General features: G+C 40.1%; 1 protein-coding gene across 1 annotated transcript; it reads right to left on the reverse strand.

Annotated features, from left to right (window-relative positions):
• Positions 1-970: 970 nt before the first annotated feature.
• On the reverse strand, positions 971-10,972 carry LOC142840270 (ferritin light chain-like). The gene is made up of 3 exons (XM_075956870.1): positions 10,361-10,972; positions 9,836-9,968; positions 971-1,097 (listed from the first exon to the last, which is right to left on the reverse strand). The coding sequence occupies exons 1-3, from the start codon at positions 10,809-10,811 to the stop codon at positions 971-973; spliced, it is 711 nt and encodes a 236-aa protein (XP_075812985.1). The 5' UTR covers positions 10,812-10,972.
• Between the last annotated feature and the right edge of the window lie 10,795 nt (positions 10,973-21,767).

Raw genomic sequence — 21,767 nt, forward strand, 5'->3', positions numbered from 1 at the left:
GTACACTGATGTAGGAGGTTCTTTTGTCTATGTGGTGCTTTCATTGGTTGAATAAAGAAACTGCCTTGGCCTTTTGATAGGGCAACACTTAGGTGGGCAGAATAGACAGAACAGAATGCTGGGAAGAAGGGCAGTGTGGCAGATGCCGTAAAGCTCCTGCCTGAGACTGATGCTGGTTAGAGTCTTTCCCAGTAAGCCATGACCTTGTGGTGTTATACAGATTGGTAGAAATGGGTTAGATCAGGATGTGAGAGTTGGCCAAGAAGAGGCTAGATATAAAGGGTGAGGCAGTACTTTAATTAATACAATTTCTGTGTGGTTATTTCAGGTGTAAGCTAGCGAGGCAAGATGAAACAAAAGGATTTGCTCTCCTCTTTACAGCAGTTCCTCAGGGACATTGGCTTGAAAGCAGGCTCCTGCATCCAAAGAAAGTCCTCAAAGTATCTCCATATGAAGCATGAGGATAAGGACATGATCATACCCCTTTTAGTATAGCCTTAATCCCCACATACTTCCAGATAACCTGGATAGGTCTCTTTTTTCCCCTGTGATCTGTAAACATTAATATCAGATGGTTACATCTGAATTGAGTACATCGTCCATATAGGGGGTTCCAGGATAGGGGTACCTAGGAGATCCTTGAGATCACTATATCTCCATGTTGATTTAGCCAGTGTCCAATCCCAGTCTGCTCACATCCCCAGGAAGAGAAATAGTAATCAGCAGCCCCCTCCCCCCACAGATTCTAATAGTGGAAGCAGCCCATTTGCTTCTTGAGCATACATAAAATGGTGTCTGCAGGAGGGCATGTCTCCTAAGAACATGAGAACAGCCAGGTTCATTAGGGTAAGATGCCTAGGATAGGATGCACCCCCCAAAGCCTCCGTATTTAGGTCTCCCTTCAATCCCCAGAATCCAGTATCCCACATCCCAGCTACTACATGCCAAATCACAGAGGTCAAATGTCAGGTCAGGGCACTATGTCCAGGGTGTTGTCATCTGAGAAGTCTGGTTTAGGATCCCTCCAGTGCCAATGCTCAACAGGATTCACATCATCTTCTGTGGTTGGTGGGGGCTTGCTGCTTGGACCTTGATCCCTGAGAGAAGAGTTAATATAATTACCATCAGGAGAGCCATCTGAAATAGTTAAACAGGCAACACTTTCCTCAAGTGTCAATCTCCCTTGGGGCAGTGGTGATTTTCTTTACTTGTGTTTGAATTTAAGGGTTGTCCACCATAATCTATTTCTTTTTTTGGTCATCTTGGTCTTCCCCATTGTCCTGGGTGGGGGGTGGAGAAACCTTAAGTTATGAGTGGGTAGCCATATAGGCAATTCCCCTCTGTTTGGAAAGACACAACCATATCCTCAGTCCTGTGTCAACAAGGAATCTGGGCCCCTCCTTTGGTTAGTGAGAGAATCATTCCACCTAACCTTTAGGCAGGGCCTCATTGGTAGGGATCCCCAATGTTTCTGGAATCTATTTTGTTCATCTGATTTTTGAAAATTTAAAATATTGATGGTTAATAATGCCTTTTGCAGTTATAAATGGGGAGAGACTTTTCCCCCTCTTTGTTTTATAAGAACCTCTTTGAGTTATTGCTGATGTCTTTTGACAATCACTTCACCCTGAGGGTTGTATGGGAACCCAGTGTTATGGGATATATTCCAACTCTCAAATAATTCTTTTAATGTTTTACTTATAAAACAGGGGCCGTTGTCAGTCTTGACTTGTTGTGGTAGTCCCAAGGTAGCAAAAAATTTTAAGAAATAGCTTTTGGCATGGGTTGCCTATTCTCATATGTGAGTGGTAGCACAGCATTCCTTAAAGTGTGTGTTTATGGTCACAAACATATATTTTAATTTGCCAAATGGAGGGTAATGTGTTACATCTGTTTGCCAGATGATATTGGGTCCTAACCCTCTCAGGTTAACCCCTGGCCCTTATAAAGGGAAGGGTGCAGAGAAACTCTTGATAAGTCTTACATATGTAAATAATTCTCTTTAATTCTGTTGCAGGGATCTGGGAGTATAGTTATTTGAGTCCTCTCCAGTTGACATGGGTTAAGTCATGCATTTGGGTAGCATTTTGTATGGGCAGAATTGAGACCTCTATGAGACAGGCTCCTGAAGCTGCAGTATCTGCAACAGCATTCTCTTGGGAAATGAGGCCAAAGAGGTTTTTGTGTTTTCTGAGATGTTGAATATAAATGGGTTATTTTCCTACCTTCTAAGAGCAATCCAAGTTGTATCATCAAGGCAGAAATAGGATTAGCATTTAATCTGATATAAGCATAGGGTAAGTGTGGCAGTAGGTTCACCACATAAGAGCTGAATAGAGGTTTCAGGGTTCTGGAATCTCTTGTAGGGCAATACATATGGCCATCATTTCCTTATATTGAGCAGATCCCCCCCACACACAAGGGAGAATTTTGGTAATCTTTGTCTTGGTTCCCCATGCAGGGAAAACTATAAAGGCTGCCCCATTCTTCCCACCATCTGTGCAAACAGTAAAGTCTTGGGGCAGGGGCCTAAAAGAAAAGACTAAGGGGACACTCCAGTGTAGTTTTTTGATATAACTCCACTAACCAGGACTCCCCAAAGAGAGTATCCAGGGTCCCCAGAAATCCCTCCAGTGCAAGGCTCAGTCAAGAACAATATCTGGCCACCCATTCTAAATCCTTAATTTTGAATAAAATTATTAACTTAGAGGGATCTTTTTCATAATGTTGGAGAGACATGTCCCTGATATTTATAATCATATCAGCTATTTGATCAACTAGAGAGTACACTCTGTGAGTGACCCCCATGGTGGTGCATACCCATTCTAGTGGTTGTGACTGCTGAACAACGGCAGCCAGCTTGGTCTATTTCCCTAACAATATCCAGCCTTTGGAATGTAAGCATTATATCTTGCCAAAGAAGCCTGAGGAAGCTCGTTGACGGATTCAGTGAGTTCCTGACGACCCTCAGGGGGTAAGAAAATGATCTAATAAAGTTGACTCCCTAAAAGGAGATTATATAACACACCTAGTTTCCCAGTCTCTACAGGCAACCAGGACTTAACCCAGTTCATTTTCTCCAGTATCTTTTGTAACCCCAATAAAGTGAGAGGCTTGGGCCGGATTAATTTGGATCCATTCGTTTTGGCTTGAGTGAGTGTTAATTTGGATGCCAATATATGAAATGGGGGTAACTTTTGTATTTTGTTTGGAGCTATTTTAAAGCCATGTTATTGGAGGATATCAATAATAGTGGTTACCCATAGAGCTAGCCCTGATTCCTCCAAATACACAACCCAATGATTAGATCATCCACATAAACATATAGGAGGTTATTATCTTTGTCAAAATAAGGATAGAGAATACTAAACAAATATTGTTGGCAAAAGACCAGACTATTAGCCATCTCCTGTGGTATCTCTTGTTAGGTCAAGAGGAGTTAACTATAGGAATGGAAATGGCTAACTTTTCACAATCCTCCTCATGAAGAGGAATTGAGAAGAAGCAATCTTTTAGATCAATTTTAGTGAGGTGAAACTTGGAGGGGATTTTTAGGACCCAAGGTAAGCCCCTTAAAGGGGCCCCTACTAGCTCCATATTGGCATTGATTGCTCATAGGTCCTGTAACATTCTTCAGGTCCCATTAGGCTTACATATCACAAACACAGGACTGTTCCAGGGGCTCGTTGAGGGCATTATCCTTGAGCATCTTATGTTTAAGTTCAGGTAATGGCCACTGCTCCACCCATACCAGCTTACCTGGTGTCCACTTAATGGGGGGACCCTAGGGGCAGTAGCCTCTACTTTTGGGGTGAATCCAGGTGTCAGGGGTCTGCCTGATGACACCTTGCTCAGTTTTATCATCATAAAAGGCTAGGTGGCCAGTGGTAATAAAGGCATCCATTTGTCCTAACAAATCATGTCCTAGGAGATTTGCGGACAACTCTGGAAGGATAAGAGGCCTGAACTTTCCTTTTTCCCTGTCCAGCCCCACCCAAGTGTATATTAATTTTCTTTTGTCAAGATGGAGCCCCTTTTTTGTCCTCTTCCCCTCTCCTAATTTATCCTTTCCAGGGTGGCTTGGGGCATAAGGATGTGGCCACTCTCATTATAGACAATATCTCATTTCTTTTGTTGTATTTGTCTCTGCCTGCCTTATTCCTTCTCCCTGGGATCTCTCTTCAGTAAATTGTGCCTATTTTTATTCTTCCCCATCATCTGTCTCCTTTTCTTCCATTCTTTTGGTTAATTGGTTGTTTTTCCCTTTCTCTGGCCAGAGTCTCCACCTGGTTCCATGTGTCCCATGAGAAAAGATTCCCAGTGGGTACCCAGGGGACCAGGGTAATTGTAGTCTGACAATTCCAGGTCTTGGGAGACGAGCATATATCTCAATGCCTTAAGCACCACATCATTTTCGTGTGAAGTTGCATTACCCATCATGTAGTACCACTCACCTTGACAACCACTTTTCCCTGGGACGAGTTGCCCCACATTCTGGCACCAATTGCTAGGCCTTCTTTGCCTCCTTATTCCCCAGAGAAAGGTGAATGTGCTATCCATCCATTCCACAGTCCTACAACTCAGGACAATAAGACATGATAGGGAGTCAAGTCAAAGCAGGAACTCAGTTTATTACTGAGAACATCAGCTTATATAGGTTAAGTGACATCATGTGATGTGGGGGTACCTCTTGCCAATGAGACACAGCCAAGCTCTCTCTCTGGCTGGAGGGGCATGTACCTAGTTTTTGCTGTCTCATCCTCACTCAGCTCCCTTAAACTCAAGTCAAGCTTTTCTCTGCCCTAAAGGACCTCTATGTACGGGTCCTGAGATAATTTTGGCCCAACACAGAATGTCTTAACAAAGTGCATTAGTGACACATTTCTGGACATTTGTGTTGATACTAGTATAAACAAGCCCAATTTATGTCCAATTGTATAAAATGTAACCTATATAATTTATTTACACTTCATAATACTATATGATGGTGACAATTATGTTACTGCTTTACTTGTATATTACAACACCTTATACCCTTTTTTATACTTAGAGAACACTCCTGCTTACAGAAAATGTTTACTGTATTTCTGCAAGCATTTCAATTGTCCTACATTAGTGTATCTTTTGACTGTATTATATTATCTCTTGTGTTTTATTTACTTACATATTGTTTTATTCACTGTGATCCAAGGAACAACTCTCTCTCTCTCTATTTCTCTCTCTGTCTCCCTTTCTTTCTCTCTCCGCCCCTCTGTCTGTATGTGTGTGTAGAAATTATATATTATCAGTGTGAATTATGCTATACCATTTATGTTTGTATAAGTACACTCTATCAAGCTTACACAATGATGAATTTGGATGATAATTTTTCTTAACATATTTTTGTTATTAACTAATTCAGGACTGTATAAACAATATGGATATCCTCTAGAACTGCTTATGGAGATTTAGATATGTTACATTATAATTATAAGCCTATTTTTCAAAGACCCCTTAGCGTACATGCATAGTAACATTTCTCTACATCTTTTGTAAACTGAAAAACAGAGAATATCATAAGCAACAACAAAACAGTGATTCATACTGGAGTATTTAATAGATATGACCAAAAGAAATTAGAATCTGAAGTTAGTCACAGACCAATCTTTGGTCTTTTTAACCAGACAACTAAAATTCATCTCTTTCCAGAAGAGAAAAAAAAAGACAATATAAAAAACATTGAAATTACAACCATTAAAAATATAGTAGGCTATTTGTGGAGTGCCGAAAAATGTGAGCCTATTACTATCTTTATCTATAGGTCAGAGAGTTTCAGCTTGCTCAAAGTTGTTGCCATTCCATCCTGACCGAAGGTCAGAGTTCGAACTTACTTCTATTCTTCCAGGTTATTATCTGTTTCTACCTCAGACAAAGGTACCACCTAGATTTAGATAAGAGAGTTCTGTTCTCTCAAGGTTATTGTCAATGGTTGTGACTAATATTCAGCCTTTTTATTTCAGGTATTGAGAAGCAGATCTGTTTCTACCTCAAACAAAAGTCTATGGATACAGCTAAGTTTCTACTCTCTTAGGGAGATAACAATGAATTCTACCCAGGGAATGGTTAGTCTGCAGGATATTTTGGTCTAAGTGTTACTTGTCTTATTCTAGCAACAGAATATTTAAATAAGGATTAGCCTTTAATGTTCAATTGGTGTGTTCATTTTCTTTGTATCATGTTAGTGCAGCTTTTTATCTTACTCCTATCTTTTGGGGTCCAGGGTATTTTAAACAAATGTAAACTAAGCATTTACAATGTTTACAATGTAATGGCAATTTCAGTATTCACTAGAACTCTCTCCTGGAACTAACATATGTTTCTGTTTTATTATTTTCACTTGCATCTTTGTTCTCTTTATTTTTATTTTCTAATTCCCGTGTTCCTATCATGGTAAGTAATATTTTTGTCGAAGATGGTCACTAATAGTTATATTTTGACATCTATCTCAAAAAAACAACAACAATGCATTCAAAAGAAAAAAGAATGAAAAAAGGATATTATCAACAATGTCCTTAGTATGAAGCATAGAGAAGAAGTAGTTATAATTCATAATTAAACAATTACATTTGATTTATTGATGTGGGACCTAAGGCAAACTAATTTCATTTGCAGAAATGGATAAAGAAGACAATACCACATTACAAACTTACTCAGATAAAGGAGAAAAAAAGAAAGAGGAATGAATGAGCATTGTTTTAGCAAAATAAATTCTGTTGCAAAGAATAAAAATGACCAGGTAAGCCTTTTACAAAAATCTTTTAAAATTGAGCCTTTCTGATACAAATAAACAGAGCTTACATATATATGTCCATGGGTTTTTGGTCTCTGCACTCTCACCCCCTCCCCTTAGTAGCTAGAGCCTCATAGCACCAGAGGCACTGGCCCCTCCCCCACTCCCTCAAGCCCACACTTAACAATCCCCCTCCTGTGGAGCAACATTCTTTCCTCTCCCTTTCCCAATTCCAAGGTTCAAGGTCAACATCCACCTTCCCCTCCCCCTCCTAAGTTGCTTTTCCACTCCCGAACCCCCTCTGTGCACTGAGCTAGCCCCTCCCATGCTCCCTTTTCTCTTTTAAATCTCTCTCAGGTAGAAAAGCTGCTAGGTTCCTTGTCTATTAATCATTCTGCTTCCTCAGTCAGTACCAGATATTAGGAAAGAGTTAAAAAAAAAAAAACAAAGGTTGAGGATGGTCCTTAAACTCCTATGCGGGAATTGGTGAAAATGGCCTTTAAAGTTTTAATGCCTGAAAAAATCAGCTAAGTCTTCCCGACAGACAAAGCTACAACAATCTACAGGCCTAAGCCTTACCAGCTGCCCTAAGGTCACAGGAATGAAGACAAGGGAAGCCAATCACAGGCTCTATCAAGTGTGGCCTAAGTAGTCATGTGGCATGATATTGCGCTACAACTGCTCTAAGGTTGTGCCCTATCTGCTAGCAACCTGAACATTGGAAATCACAATGCCCCCGTGCAGGCTTGTCCTCTATGCCAAGCCATGGAAGTCCGGCCTCATCACCATTGGCAAGTGACACTGTGCCAGCCTTGCAGAGGATTGTCATTGCCCAAATTTGGTATACCCCGTAACCCTCTCCGAGGGTCATGCTAAAAGTGGCGGGTAAGTCCGTTACTTTTATTCTTACTTGGGCCTTAAGTTTCCCTCACCAATTTCAACTATGGGGGTAGAAGGGACCCGTTCCTCCTTACTTAAAACTCTGCTACTGTCCTACATTCTTGTAGGACAATTTTTCTCCAATTCTTTCTTAGTGATACCTGCTTGTCCAGCACCCTTACTGGATGGAGATATCCTTAGCCGTTTCCCCAAAGCTTTGTTCCGCTTCTTGGAGCCCCTTTTAACCCCACCTATCTCCAAGATTCTATTTTACAGGTTCACTCTTCCTGCCAGACATGTGTCCAGGCCAACCCACAAGGAGCTCTCCACATATACCAGCTTCGTGGACAACAACCAGGCAAAGATTGACAGGTTAATTTTACCCACATGCCTACTCATAAAAACTCTGTTATCTCTTAACACTTGTGGACACTTTTACAGGATGGATAGAAGCATTTCCAGTCTCCAGGGAAACAGCAGATGTGGTGTCTCAGGGTCATGGAGCTGGTGTCAGAAGCTCTCAACATCTCTTGGACAATGAGACTCATCAAACAACAACTAACCAAGCTCTTCACTGAATTCTTGATATATTGGCCCTCGCCTCAGGCCCACCACATGTTCCTCCACGGGCCTGAGCCCTTTTGAGTTGTTTTATGGCAGGTCCTTTCTCCTTAACCATCACCTCCCAGTTCAAACTCCTCCACTGGTGGGATACCTACCCTACCTTTCCCTTTTAAGATCCCTTCTTCATTCATACTCTGACAGTTGTCTTCCTGCCACTACACCAGTGGACCCTAATGCCTCTAAGCCTGCCTCATTCTCCCCAGAGGACAGAGTACTCCTCAAACAGTTAACTCCTAGGTCTCTCAAGCCTCAATGGACAGGACCTCACACGGTAATCCTCACCACCCCCTTGGCTGCCAAGCTCTTGGGACACCCATGCTGGTACCATCTCTCCAGGCACAAGCAGGTGCGTACTCAAGACACTTGGTCTGTCCAGCAGACAGGACCTTCCACCCTCCGGTTTTCCAGGATGCCATAATGAAGGGCCTCCCTGATCCTCATTCTGGCAAACTCATCTTAAGCAATAACATTTTTTTCCTAGACACCTGCCTTCTCATCTCCCCCAAGGAACAGATGCCTGCCTTCTCTGGGATGACAGTTAGTGGGATGCCTTTCCAGCCACACCTCTCACTAAACATGGTCACCTGGATCTCCCCTCACTACACCACACTGCCCTGTGCCCACAGGAAGTAGCCAGATTTGAGTGTATGCCCTTTGTTCCAAAGAGAGCCTAAATGTTTGTCATAATTACCATTCCAATTTTCTGTCACCCCTATATCCAAAGAGTCTGGAATTTCAAGTTGGAAGCATAGACCCCTACCCCTTGCATCTATCCCAACCCCCAGGCCTGGTCTGGACTCCAAATCCCAGCAGTCCAGGTCAGAACCACTCCCCAGGGTATTTAAGTGATCCCCCCCAAAAGGAACACATGGTCTCCCTTTCTTCTTCCCAGGGGGTACGTCCTGTAGCTTCCTGGTTCCCCCTCAGGGACACCTGAGAGCTCAGAACTCCCATTAAACCTGAATATTTCTTAATTTGGCTTGTTTTCATTTGGCTTGATTGGGCATATTGTGTTGGCAGGGAGCTTGTGTTAGAAAATATTCCTAACACTACTTATTTTAATGGTGCTGCAGATCAATTTGAGAACTTTTTACATACTAGACAAGTATTCTACCACTGAGCTTCATATTCTGTCCCAAAGTTACTGTACTGTATGAGCTAGTTAAATATGTAAGATTAATTAATCAAAATCATTTGCTATCCTTTTTCACATCCTAAGTTAATGTATGTTCTCTTATTTGAATCTAGTCCTTAAGCTCTGCAACATCACTTGGGAGACTTCTATAATTGAGGACATTTCTCTCTTCTGTAAAACAGTGGATGAGAGAAGGCAATGATCTCTACAGTTTTTTGGTAGTGATGTTGCTACTATGTTCTTACACCCTTCTCCATGTCACACTGCTATTTTAATTTTATTTATTTATTTATTTATTTATTTATTTATTTATTTATTTATTTATGCTCTTTCAAAGGCTTTATTTTTACTTGGTCCAAGACTTGAGAGGGGCTCCAGGGCATTACAAAGCTGCCTAGTGGCTTCTTGAGAGATTTAGGTGAAGGTACTGAGGTGGGCTGGTGCAGAGCAGAGGTGGGAGCCCCTCGGAAGGAGAGGCCTTTGAGTCATGCTTGAAAGTGAGCCACTCAAAGAGGTACTCGCTCAGAGATACCTGGGGTCCAGCAGCCAACCTGTGGCGATGTGGGAAGATCATTTGTCAATCTGCTGTTTCATTGGTTAATCAATAAAGAAAACTGCTTGGTCTAATAGGTCAGAAAATTAGGTAGGTGGAGTAGACAGAATAGAAGGCTGGGAAGAAGGGAAGTGAGCATGCCTCTCCTCTCTGGTCAAATGCCATGGATCCTGCCACAAGGTCAGACATGCTGAATCTTTCCTGGTAAGATACCACCTCGTGGTGCTACACAGATTATTAGAAATGGGTTAATCAAGATGTGAGAACTAGCCAAGAAGAGGCTAAAAATAATGGGCCACGCAGTGTTTAAAATAATACAGTTTCTGTGTCATTATTTCTGGTAAAGCTAGCCAGGTGGTGGGAAGCGGCCTGCCTCTTCTCATTTCAACACTGCAGAGCTTGGTCAGGTGTTTTCCCATCTTCTTAATGACCTTCACCTCCTCATCCAGAAAGTGGTTTTCAAGGAAGTTACAGAGTTGAGGATCTGTATGGGCAGAGCCCAGGGAATGAAGATCCAAGAGGGCCTGGTTCAAATTCTTCTCCAAGGCCAGGGCAGCTTCCATGGCCTCCTGGATTTTACCCCACTCATCTAGAGATGGCTTCTTCACATCCTGAAAGAGTGTATGGCCTCCACAATTGTTTTGTAACTTGAGGAGACGCTCGGTGCCCTCGCTCTTCTCCTTGGCCAATTCGCAGAAGAAGTGGCTTATACCCTCCAGAGCCATGTCATCCCGGTCAAAAAAGTAACCCAGCGAGAGGTAGGTATAGAAGGCCCACAGGTGCAGGTTGACCAGGCGGTTCACGGCAGCCTCCACTTCGGTGGAATAATTCTGACAAATCTGGGAGATCATGGCTGAGACTCAGTCTGGAGCTACCCGCAAAGAGATGGTACTGTCTGGTCCTGGGAGCTGAAGGCGGTGAGAAGATGATCCCGGAGGCTGTGGCTGCAGATGAGGAGAGGTGGAAGCTAACAAAGGGGGGCCCAGGTTCTGTTCCATCCAAACACTGTTGAAGCAAGACACAGATCTAAGGAATCTCCTAAGACTGCTCACACTGTTATTTATTTATTTATTTATTTATTTATTTAATTATTTATTTATTTGTGGAGGATTTCAGGTGCTCACACTTTTGACAAAGCATAAAACTATGGAAGTGCACCTAATACCAAACCATCATTTTTTCCAAGCCTTAGTTTTTTTGTTTGTTTGTCTGTTGTACTCTTAGATGAGTAATTATTCCCACTAAGCACTCTTTTGTTTCTAGTTATGAATGTAGTATGACAGTACTTCTAACATTAGCCTGGTTTGAAAACTCAATAAGAGAATTGACGGAAAGTACTTTTAAACTGGTATTGTACTATATTGGTTCAGGGTACTATTGCTCCTCTGATACCTAAAAAGGTACACTTACCAGATTTGTGGTTTCAGTTTCTAAGCTTACATTTTACCTGCTGTCAATAATGGTCCAAAAACATTAAATTAAAAAAAATCAGATCTAGGAAGATGGCTCAGCTACTAAAGTGATTCCTGTTCAAGTGTGAGGATTTGAGTTTGGATCACCAGGTCCCAAGTCAAAATTGAAAAGTGTTAACACAACTCTATAAGGCCAATGTTCCTATTGTGAGATGGGAGATCAAGATTAAAGTAGCACTGTGTAGACTATGAAATAATGATACCCTGTCTCAAAAATGTAAAGGTGAAGATCAACACCTGAGATATTACACATGCATGTTGTGGTCCCCTCATACCTTTACTCATGCACACAGACCTGCAAACACCACATGCAAATACAAATCACACACACAAATATAGAAGAATTCAGAAATATAGAATTTATAGTTTTTAATATATTATATTATACTGTATGTATATAGATTCCTTATTTTAATAGTAATCATTGTAACCAAAATTTTCTTATGTCTTAGTTGTAAATTAAATGTAATCGTGGGTATAAATGAGTAGGGAAATCAAGCAATATAAATGAAACATTGCATCATCTGTCATTTTGGGCTTTCATTGGTGACTTGGAACCTATTCTCTCTGGATAAGGAGGGACTATAAACTCCTATTAAAGTTGAGAGTTCAAAGCTCTGAAGTATAACCATTGGTATGAAGAGGATAGAGATAGTATTTTCATACTACATATGGAAGCCTGAGTCATTGCAGTGGGCATAAGAATTTCTTTTCTCATAGCACAGATTTTAGAAAAAGATGGTTGCATGAATATATAAAGATGTTTTAGCTCCATAAAATATTTTACTGAAAACAAAATAAACTAAGAAGATCTTGCAAAGAACAGTTGTTCAAATAGGATTCAATCTAGAAAATCCATTCTAAAAAAAAAACATAGTTTACTATTTCTAGCACATGTTTCTAAGTTAGTTAATAAGTCCTTAAAGCATGTGATAATTCTATGGCAGCACCGATATTTCAACATTTTTTTTACATTTTAATCACTTATTTTTTTCATTTATTTTATACATTGATGATGTGGGAAGGTCATTTGTCAATCTTTTGTTTCATTGGTTAATCAATAAAGAAAACTGATCGGATAGGTCAGAAAATTAGGTAGGTGGAGTAAACAGAACAGAATGCTGGGAGGAAGTGAGGCAATCGCCATGCCACTCCTCTCTGAGCCAGATGCCATGCTGCTCCTCTCCAGGGCAGACACGATGAAGCTCCAGCCCAAGATGGACGTACACTAGAATCCTTTCCAATAAGCCACCACTTCGTGGAGCTACACAGATTACTAAATATGGGTTAAGCAAGATGTGAGAGTAAGCCAGTAAGAGACTAGAGCTAATGGGCCAAGCAGTGTTTAAATGAATACCGTTTGCGTGCTGTTATTTGAGGGCATAAGCTAGCCAGGCAGCCAGGAGCCTAGTGGCAGAAACACAGCCCAAAGCTCCTTCTATAACTTGAGAGCAGTTTCCCTTCCCACTTCTCTTCCTGTTCCCTCTTGTGGCCTCCACTCTGCCCCCTCATCCACTCCTCTTCTGTTTTTGTTCAAAAGAGTCAAGCCTTCTATGGTTGTTAACAAAGCATAGCATATCAAATTGAGGTAGGACCAAGCTCTTCCCTGTTGCAGGAGGTCCTCCCACTCCTCCAGCCTATAGCCACTGAGATACCAGACCATTGGGGCGTGGTCTCTCCCCTTTCAAAAAGCAGCCACTTCCCACTCCTCTCTCTCTTCACTTCCTGCTCTGCCGGCGACTAGACTCCCTTCCTGCTTGCATAGAGGGCTGTTGTCTGGGACAGCGACCTGTAAGTTTTTTCCCCTTTAAATAAATACCACCCTATTAATCATAATTCCATATTGGTGTGGCATTGTTTGTGACTTACGCCTTCAGTTGGCACTCAACGTTTGGTGTTAGAGCCTCTCCTTCCCCCGTTCGGCTGCCGGCCGCGAGTTCGGCTTGGCACGAGATTCCCTTCCTCAGCCGCGGCATTGTTGGCGGCAGAATTGTGGCCTGCGTCTTGTGCATGGAGCCAGCAGCTTAATACTTCAAGTCCCCACGCACCCTATTGTCTGCCTCTCCACGTGGATTTAAACTCCACAGGCCTTCGTAGTCTCTGCCCACGTGGTTTGCTCTTTTCTGAGTCGTTTTTAAATCTCCATTGCAAGCACAGCTCTTAAGTGGCACGAACCAGAGCCTGCAGTTGCTGAAAGCTGCAACCCCTCAGGGTGACTTTGTCAAGTGGAGGCATAAGTGGCTTCCAGGTTGCTCTACTCTACCCCTGGAGTCTGGGTTTCTGGTTCTGTCTCTGGAATTGATTTAATTACATTTACTTTGTTGAGAAACTTGCATTTTCCAGTTTTTAACATCTACTAAGGCACTGAAACAGGACCCCATTTTCATCACGACTTGGCAACAGCACCACCTGCTGGATAATAGGTAATATGGCAGTTTTCATTTCTAACACAAATTTTACTACTTTGTTTTCACTAATACAATGGATTAGTAAATTTATATTTACTAATACAATGGATTACATCATACAAGGTTTATACGATTATGGGGATACCTTAATTTGTTTGTTACTAGGTTTCAGTTTTCTTTTCCATATTCTATCATTAAGGAAGAATACGGCACTCCTAAGAACGATTGAATCTTTACGTACTAATAATGAACAGAAGAATATGGCACTCCTAAGAACGATAGAATCTTTATGAACTAATAATGAACAACTAATTGACAGGATTAAAATTATTGAAAATCAGAGGTTATCTGAACAAGTGGATACTATGACAGACAAAATTGATTCCATATCCAAGGGTATTAGAAAGTTACCTGAAAGGGTTCAAGCTGTTGAATTTGACGTTCAGATTTTATCACAAAGTTTTGATAAGGTAACAGAGAGAATGTACCTCCAAGATGGGAATCTACATGATATACAACAAAAGTTTAAGGAGGACATGTTATCTTTGAAGGAAAAAATTAAAGCATTGGAATCACAGGTGCAGAATGGGGACGAAAAAATTGATACCTCAGTGAAATCACTGGAAATATATACAGGTCAGGAGATTCAGGATTAAAGAGAGACAATGATAAAAAGATTTGAAAAGATTGGAGAAATTATTGCAGCTGGTGAACAGAGTAAGGAGGCACAAGGACATGATACAATGCCTCCACCAGCTATTAGAACTGGCTTACCCAGGGTTCTAGCAACATGCCCTATACTTAATTCTGACAAAGCGTCAACTTCTAAAAGCTCAAAGGGAGTCAGAGAAGCTAGATGGACGCCAATAGCAATGAATGATCTGAAAGAAATTAAGCAAGCTGTTGTTAATTTTGGCATGCACAATGCATATGTAAAGGAAATGATAAGGACTTGGTCTTCTAATGCTAGAGCTACCCCCCATGATTTCCGTCAGTTAGTGTCTGCAGTTTTAGATAATGGAACTTCCTTGATGTTTGGAATTTTTCAGAGAAGAATCCATACATATGGAACAGCAAGGAAGAGCAAAGGGTGTTGAGGTTTCCCAAGATCAAATTCTTGGTGCAGGAGAATATGCTGATCCACAGGTCCAAGCTCTTTATGATGATGAAGTACTGTGTCTATGTCACCAAGCAGCTTTAAATGCTTGGAATAGGATACAAGATCTAGCAAAAATGGTTGAATCATATACCAGAATTAGGCAGGAACAGAGAGAACCCTTTATTGACTTTTGGCAAAGATTAATTAAGGGTCTGGACATAGGGGTAACAGACCCAGAAGCTAGACGAATACTTCTTGAATATCTAGCTTTTGAGAATGCAAACATAGAATGCAAAAAGATAATTGGGCCTTTAAAGTCTAGATCAGCAGCTATGGATGAATGGATTCAACATACGATGAATATTGAGACTTTAGCTATAATGATAAATTCTGGGTAGGAGAAGCGATTTCCAGAGCAATGAGGAGACATCAAACTGCCAGGTGTTTTAATTGTGGTAAATTAGGACATTTGCAAAGGGATTGCAGGCAAAGAAGTTCTAGGAATAATATCTCTTCTGGGAATGACAAAAATAGGAGACCTAGGCCTTCAGGTATATGTAGGAGATGCGGTAAAGGCCAGCATTGGTCCAACGAATGTAGGTCAACAACAGACAGACGGGGCAATCCGATATCATCAGGAAACACCTTGGGGGGCCACTCTCAGGTCCCCAAGGCAACAGTGGCCCAGTCATTCCCAGTCACAGAGGAGAATGTGCCTCACCAAGAAAATTAAAAGCTCCAATTTCTGCTGTAAAATAATACTGGTCTTAATGATGAATTATGTGTGGAGGATGAATCAAAAAACCCAATAAGACAGAGTAAACGTATATTTTGGCAGACTTCTATTAATGGTCAAAGACCAAAGCTAAGAGTCTGTATAAATGGCACTTTTATTGAAGGCTTATTAAACACAGGTGCAGATGTGAATATCATTACACCAGAATCTTGGCATCCTATTGGCCTTTTCAAGAGGTAGATGTTCAGTTCCTGGGAATTGGAACGCTATCTCGTGTAAAACAAAGCACAAAATGGGTTGAATGCATAGGGCCCGAAGGGCAAATAGGAAGACTAAGGCCATATATAGCCAATATTGCCATAAATTTATGGGACCGTGACCTGCTACAGCAATGGAATACCCAGATTAACATTCCTGTAGTTCCAGGAACTCATAATTCTGGGAAAGATATGATGAGGTATTATGGGAAAAGGCCACCAGCCATTCAGGCTGTACAAGAACATATAGCAAATACCAAACCTTTAGAGATACCAACAGCTCTACCTTTAAAATGGCTAACTGAGAAGCCAATATGGATCAAACAGTGGCCTCTAGCTGAAGATAAACTACAGGCATTGGAACAGCTGGTGCAAGAGCAACTAGATGCTCACCATATTGAAGAATCAACCAGCCCTTGGAATTCGCCTGTGTTTGTTGTAAAAAAGAAATCTGGTAAATGGAGAATAGTGACAGATCTAAGAGCTGTCAACAAAGTAATTCAACCTATGGGCCCACTACAATCTGTAATTCCTTTGCCTTCTCTGTTATCAAAAGGATGGCCTCTTATAGTTATTGATTTGAAAGACTGTTTTTTCACTATACCGTTACAAGAAAAGGATAGAAAAAAATTTATCTTCAGAGTGCCTACTTATAATAATTCTCGGCCTAATAGGAGATATCAATGGACTATCCTCCCACAGCTATGCTCAATAGTCCTACATTGTGCCAACATTTTGTAACTAAGCCACTGGAAATAATTCATAAACAATTCCCCAAGTCCATAATTTATTATTGCATGGATGACGTCTTGTTATCTGATTCAAATAAAGATACTTTAGAAAGGATGTTTGAAGAAGTAAAGGAAGTCTTGCCTAGGTGGGGATTACAAATTGCCCCTGAAAAGATTCAAAGAGGAAATTCTATTAATTACCTACGTTACAGAATAGGGTTAGAGAAAATTAAAACACAAAAGGCACTAATTAGGAGAGACCGGTTAAAGACTCTTAATGACTTCCAAAGATTGTTAGGAAACATTTCCAGTCTACAACCAGCTGTTGGGATAACACCTAATCTAATAGTTCATTTAAACAAAAACTTAGATGGTGATAAAGATTTGAATAGTCCAAGAAAACTGACAGCTGAAGCAGAAAAGGAACTGACAATGATTGAGGAAAAATTACAGGAGGCACATGTGGATAGGGCGAACCCAAATCTTAGCTGCATCCTAGTCAGATTGCCTTCCAGAATTTCGCCTACAGGGATTCTAATGCAGAGGGAAGATATTATTTTAGAGTGGATATTTATACCTAAAAAATCAAGTAAAAAATTAGAAACTTATGTGGAAAAATCTCTGAATTAATTATAAAATGTAAGCCGAGACTTCGTCAACTAGCAGGTATAGACCCAGCAGAAATTATAGTGCCTTTTACTACTGAAGAAATAAAAAAGTTATGGGAAGACAATGAACCGTGGCAAAGACCTTGTGCTAAGTTTTTGGGAGAAATTAATAGCAACTATCCCAACAGTGGTAGACTTAACCTCATAAAAAGAACTTCTTGGATTCTTCCTAGAATTGTACGTGATGCTCCAATAACTGGAGCCTGTACATTCTATACTGATACAAATAAATCAGGGAAAACAGGTTACAAGTCAGATGAATTGAGTAAGCTGGAACAAAGCCCTTATAATTCTGTTCAGAAAGCAAAACTATATGACATTCTTATGGTGCTAAGGGATTTTAAAGAAACTCTTAATATAGTTACAGATTCACAATATGCAGAAAGAGTTATCTTGCATATTGAAACCTCTGAATTTATACCAGATGACACAGAGTTTACTTCATTGTTTCTCCAGGTACAAGACATAATCAGGAACAGGCTTTGTCTGATGTACATAACACACATGTGTTCCCATACAGGTCTGCCTGGTCCTCTAGCCCAAGTCAACGCTGAGATTGATCAATTATTGATTGGAAGTGTGTTGCAGGCCTCAGAATTTCATAAGAAGCATCATGTCAATAGTAAAGGCCTAAAGAAAGAATTTTCCATTACTTGGCAACAAGCTAAGGACATTATAAAGAGATGTCCTACTTGTTCTTTCTATAATCAAACACCGTTGCCTGCAGGGAGTAACCCAAAGGGTACTAAGAGAAATGAAATCTGGCAGATGGATGTGTTCCACTTTATGGAATTTGGTAAATTAAAATATGTATTCCATACCATAGATACATATTCAGGTTTTCAATGGGCTACTGCCCTGAGCTCATAAAAGCCTGATTCAGTAATCACACATTTATTGGAAGTTATGGCCATCATGGGTATACCTGCACAAATAAAGACAGATAATGGTCCAGCATATGTATCTAAGAAAATGAAACACTTTTTTGATTATTATAATATAAAACACATTACAGGTATACCAAATAATCCTAAAGGTCAGTCAGTTATAGAAAAATCAAATCGTACTATAAAGGATATGCTGAACAAACAGAAAGGGACTAAAAATACCCCCAGAAATAGATTACATAATGCTTTATTAACCTTGAATTTTCTTAACGCTAATGAGAAAGGAACTACAGCAGCAGAAAGACAGTGGATAATGGAAAAGTCTGCTGAACTAAATCAACCGATTTATTTCAAAGATGTTCTGACCACTCAATGGAAGCCAGGAGATGTGCTACGTTGGGGAAGGGGTTTTGCTCTTGTTTCCACAGGAGAAGAAAAATTGTGGATACCATCAAAATTAATAAAGTTTCGATTTGAAGAGGAGAAACCTCTTGGAAAGGAGAAATGACAACTCATCCACAATGATGATATTCATACAGGTGGTCAGAAAAACATATAGAATGGGGGCAGGGTTCTGTTCTTATCTCCACAGGAAAACACTCATCTTTGAAAAATTAAAGGGACGCTGGATGTTTGGATACTGACAGATGAAAAAATACCTGCCCGATAGGAAATGTCAAGAAAACTGAATGGGTTGTGTAAGTAATATTAAACCATATTTCTAAATTTATAGAGCTGGATTTGAAGTTTGACTCTGGCTAAGTCCCTTTCCAATTCCAAGCCTTTTAGTAAGAGGAAAACCCAGAGTTTCTGGAGTTTCTGTCTTATATCAAGAGCCATGATATGGGACAGAAAGAACTATGAGTTTAGAAAACATCTTTGCTTTTCTTCATATGTATCATACTTTTCATTGAATATATCTATCGTGCCTTTCAGTGAATATATACATATATGTCTATATATGTCTATATGATTAATGTTTAAGTTTTTTACAATGAACAATGAGTTTTTCCTGAAGTGACATTTGAAGTTTCCAGGAAGAAGATGGGGCCCCATAACAACAACTCCACCTGGTTGATATGACGTCATGATACTGATAGTGCTACTACAAGACCTGCTTTGGGTACCAGCTGCACAAGACAGTTCCAACTTGGTTAGCTGAAATGGTATACATCTTATACAACATTTTGGCCAGACCTGCACAAAATACTCAGAGACTATTGGCAAATTTAAAAGACATTGATCTTGAAATTTAACCATCATTTTACTTTCACAGGATCCCCCAGAAAGAACGTTGCCTCCATGACAGCTGGAAGTAATTCTAGAGGACGATGTCCCCTCTCCCAGTAAAGTTTGCCCTTGGATTTAGGGACATCATTTAGGAGTCGATTATAATTAGTATACGATTGAGGGTTGGGGGAGGAATTTTATAAGCTCAGGGATCATTTTGAAAAAAAAAAGAGGGATGATGTGATAATAGATTTATAATTGTGAGTTACTGTTTTTAGACAAATATGTTGGTATTGATTCTTGTATATTGATACAAAGTTAAATTATATTGTCTATTGTATGCATGCATGTTTCTACTTCTGTTTAAAACATTTTTTATGTATTGACAGATATTGTATTGATATGTATATTGTATATATTTACCATATTGCTGTGTACATTTCTACCTCTGATTAAGGTACTTATGTAATGTTTGTTTATTAATATATATTTACCGACTGCAATGTATATTTGTACATTGTTGATATTTGGAGGTCATTATCCTCATTTGCTTCACAGTCGTTTATTTTCTTAATCTTTAAGTTAGATAGATATTGAGAATTATATAGATTATTAATAATCATCTATGTTTGTCATTTATAATTAGACTAATCAGGTTCTTTAGATATATAGAGATTATACTCAGTATAGATAGATAATCTTCAACTTCTTCAAAGAGCTGTAGAAAATGGCCTTTAATCTAACACAGAGTTTTGTGGTAGTGAGACACAATTGCTCCTGGCAACACCACGCTATTCCCAAGAGAATGTTGAGCACCAAAGACACTCCACCTGGAGCCTTTCTTTTTGGCAGAACTGGCCTTGGGGCAAAGAAATGCCCATACCTCAACCACTGACAGAGATACAGAGCATGCTTCAATGGATAAAACAGGACTGTCATATCCTGCCAAGACAGGGTAAGATAGTTTTGAAAAGTTGCTTGCCTTTGAAAATGGTATGTCAGTTATGTTAGGCCTTAGCCAAAGTTGGTCGCTTCAAGCTGCTAACGTGACTTTGGGTGATTGCCCAGGTAGCTAGTTGTCTCTGTGATTTGTTGCATGTTTTGGAAGTTGTTTTACTGAACTTCCTAATTACCCTGGTAACATTATTTCCCTTCTCAGATCTTTGATGTTGTTGAAGACTATATAAATGTAGTTAATTTCTCTCATGACTTTGCCAAGTTATTTATTATCCAAGACCTAAGCTAGTTAGAATAGGATATTTGTACTTATTGTATATAATTTCATAGTAGGTTTAGAACTCTCTTATTTAAATAAAAGGGGGAGGTGTTGCAAGAGGTCCTCCCACTCCTCCAGCCTATAGCCACTGAGATACCAGCCCATTGGGGTGTAGTCTCTCTCCCTTTAAAAAAGCGGCCACTTCCCTCTTCTCTCTCTCTTCACTTCCTGCTCTGCCAGCGACTAGACTCCCTTCCTGGTTGCATAGAGGGGTGTTGTCTGGGACGGCGAACTGTAAGTTTTTTCCCCTTTAAATAAATACCACCCTATTATTCATAATTCCAAACTGGTGTGTCATTGTTTGTGACTTAAGCCTTCACTTCCCTTTGTATTAAGGTTGACAATGGCAACCTAGTATGAGAAATAGGTTCCCAAAAGCCAGTGCAAATGCCAAAGACAAACAGGCTTTGATCCTACTCCTAGGAATCCCACAAATAAACTAAGCTACAGAATTGTCACACATATGTAGAGGGCCTAGGTCGGTCCCATGCAGCCTTACTAGCTGTCCATCTAAAACCTGTGAGCACCTATGAGCCAGGTTAGTGGTTTCTGTGGTGTATCAGCGAAAATGAATGCAGACAGAAATTTTAATAGTATATATAGCTTTAATTGGGAAATAGACTTACAGAACCAGACATTCCAGTGGAGAACAGGAAAGGATAAGGGGTGGCAGGAAGTGCGCCCACAATCTTTATAAGTATAAATTATCCTCAGGGGACCCTGCCCTACAAGTAATGTCATTGCCTGGGTCTCTCTTACATCTCCCCTTTTTGTCTAAACAAGATAGAGCCAATCCAAATACAACTATATACAATAGTAACAAATAATAAATATAACAAACAATATTGAGCAAGAAACATATAACAAAAGTTTTGCTAAATATTTTATCTCAAGGAGTCTAAATAAGGTAGGGGGTAACTACAATTACTAATCTTCAACTCTATCAAAGATCTGAGAAGGGAATTAATATTACTTAACAAACAAGAGATATCCAAAATGTGCAACAAATGACAGAGGCAACTGACTACCTGGGCAATCACCCA

This window comes from Microtus pennsylvanicus, chromosome X (genome assembly GCF_037038515.1).
Source record: "Microtus pennsylvanicus isolate mMicPen1 chromosome X, mMicPen1.hap1, whole genome shotgun sequence".
NCBI classification, from domain to species: Eukaryota; Metazoa; Chordata; class Mammalia; order Rodentia; family Cricetidae; genus Microtus; species Microtus pennsylvanicus.

Excerpts from the sequence above, each read along its gene's own strand:
- LOC142840270 (XM_075956870.1), bottom strand. The coding sequence starts at position 10,811 with ATGATCTCCCAGATTTGTCAGAATTATTCCACCGAAGTGGAGGCTGCC. Across the intron at positions 9,969-10,360 it reads GATGGGAAAACACCTGACCA|ATCGCCACAGGTTGGCTGCT; the intron begins AGCTCTGCAGTG and ends TGATCTTCCCAC. Across the intron at positions 1,098-9,835 it reads CTCTGCACCAGCCCACCTCA|GGATCAAGGTCCAAGCAGCA; the intron begins GTACCTTCACCT and ends CTCTTCTCTCAG.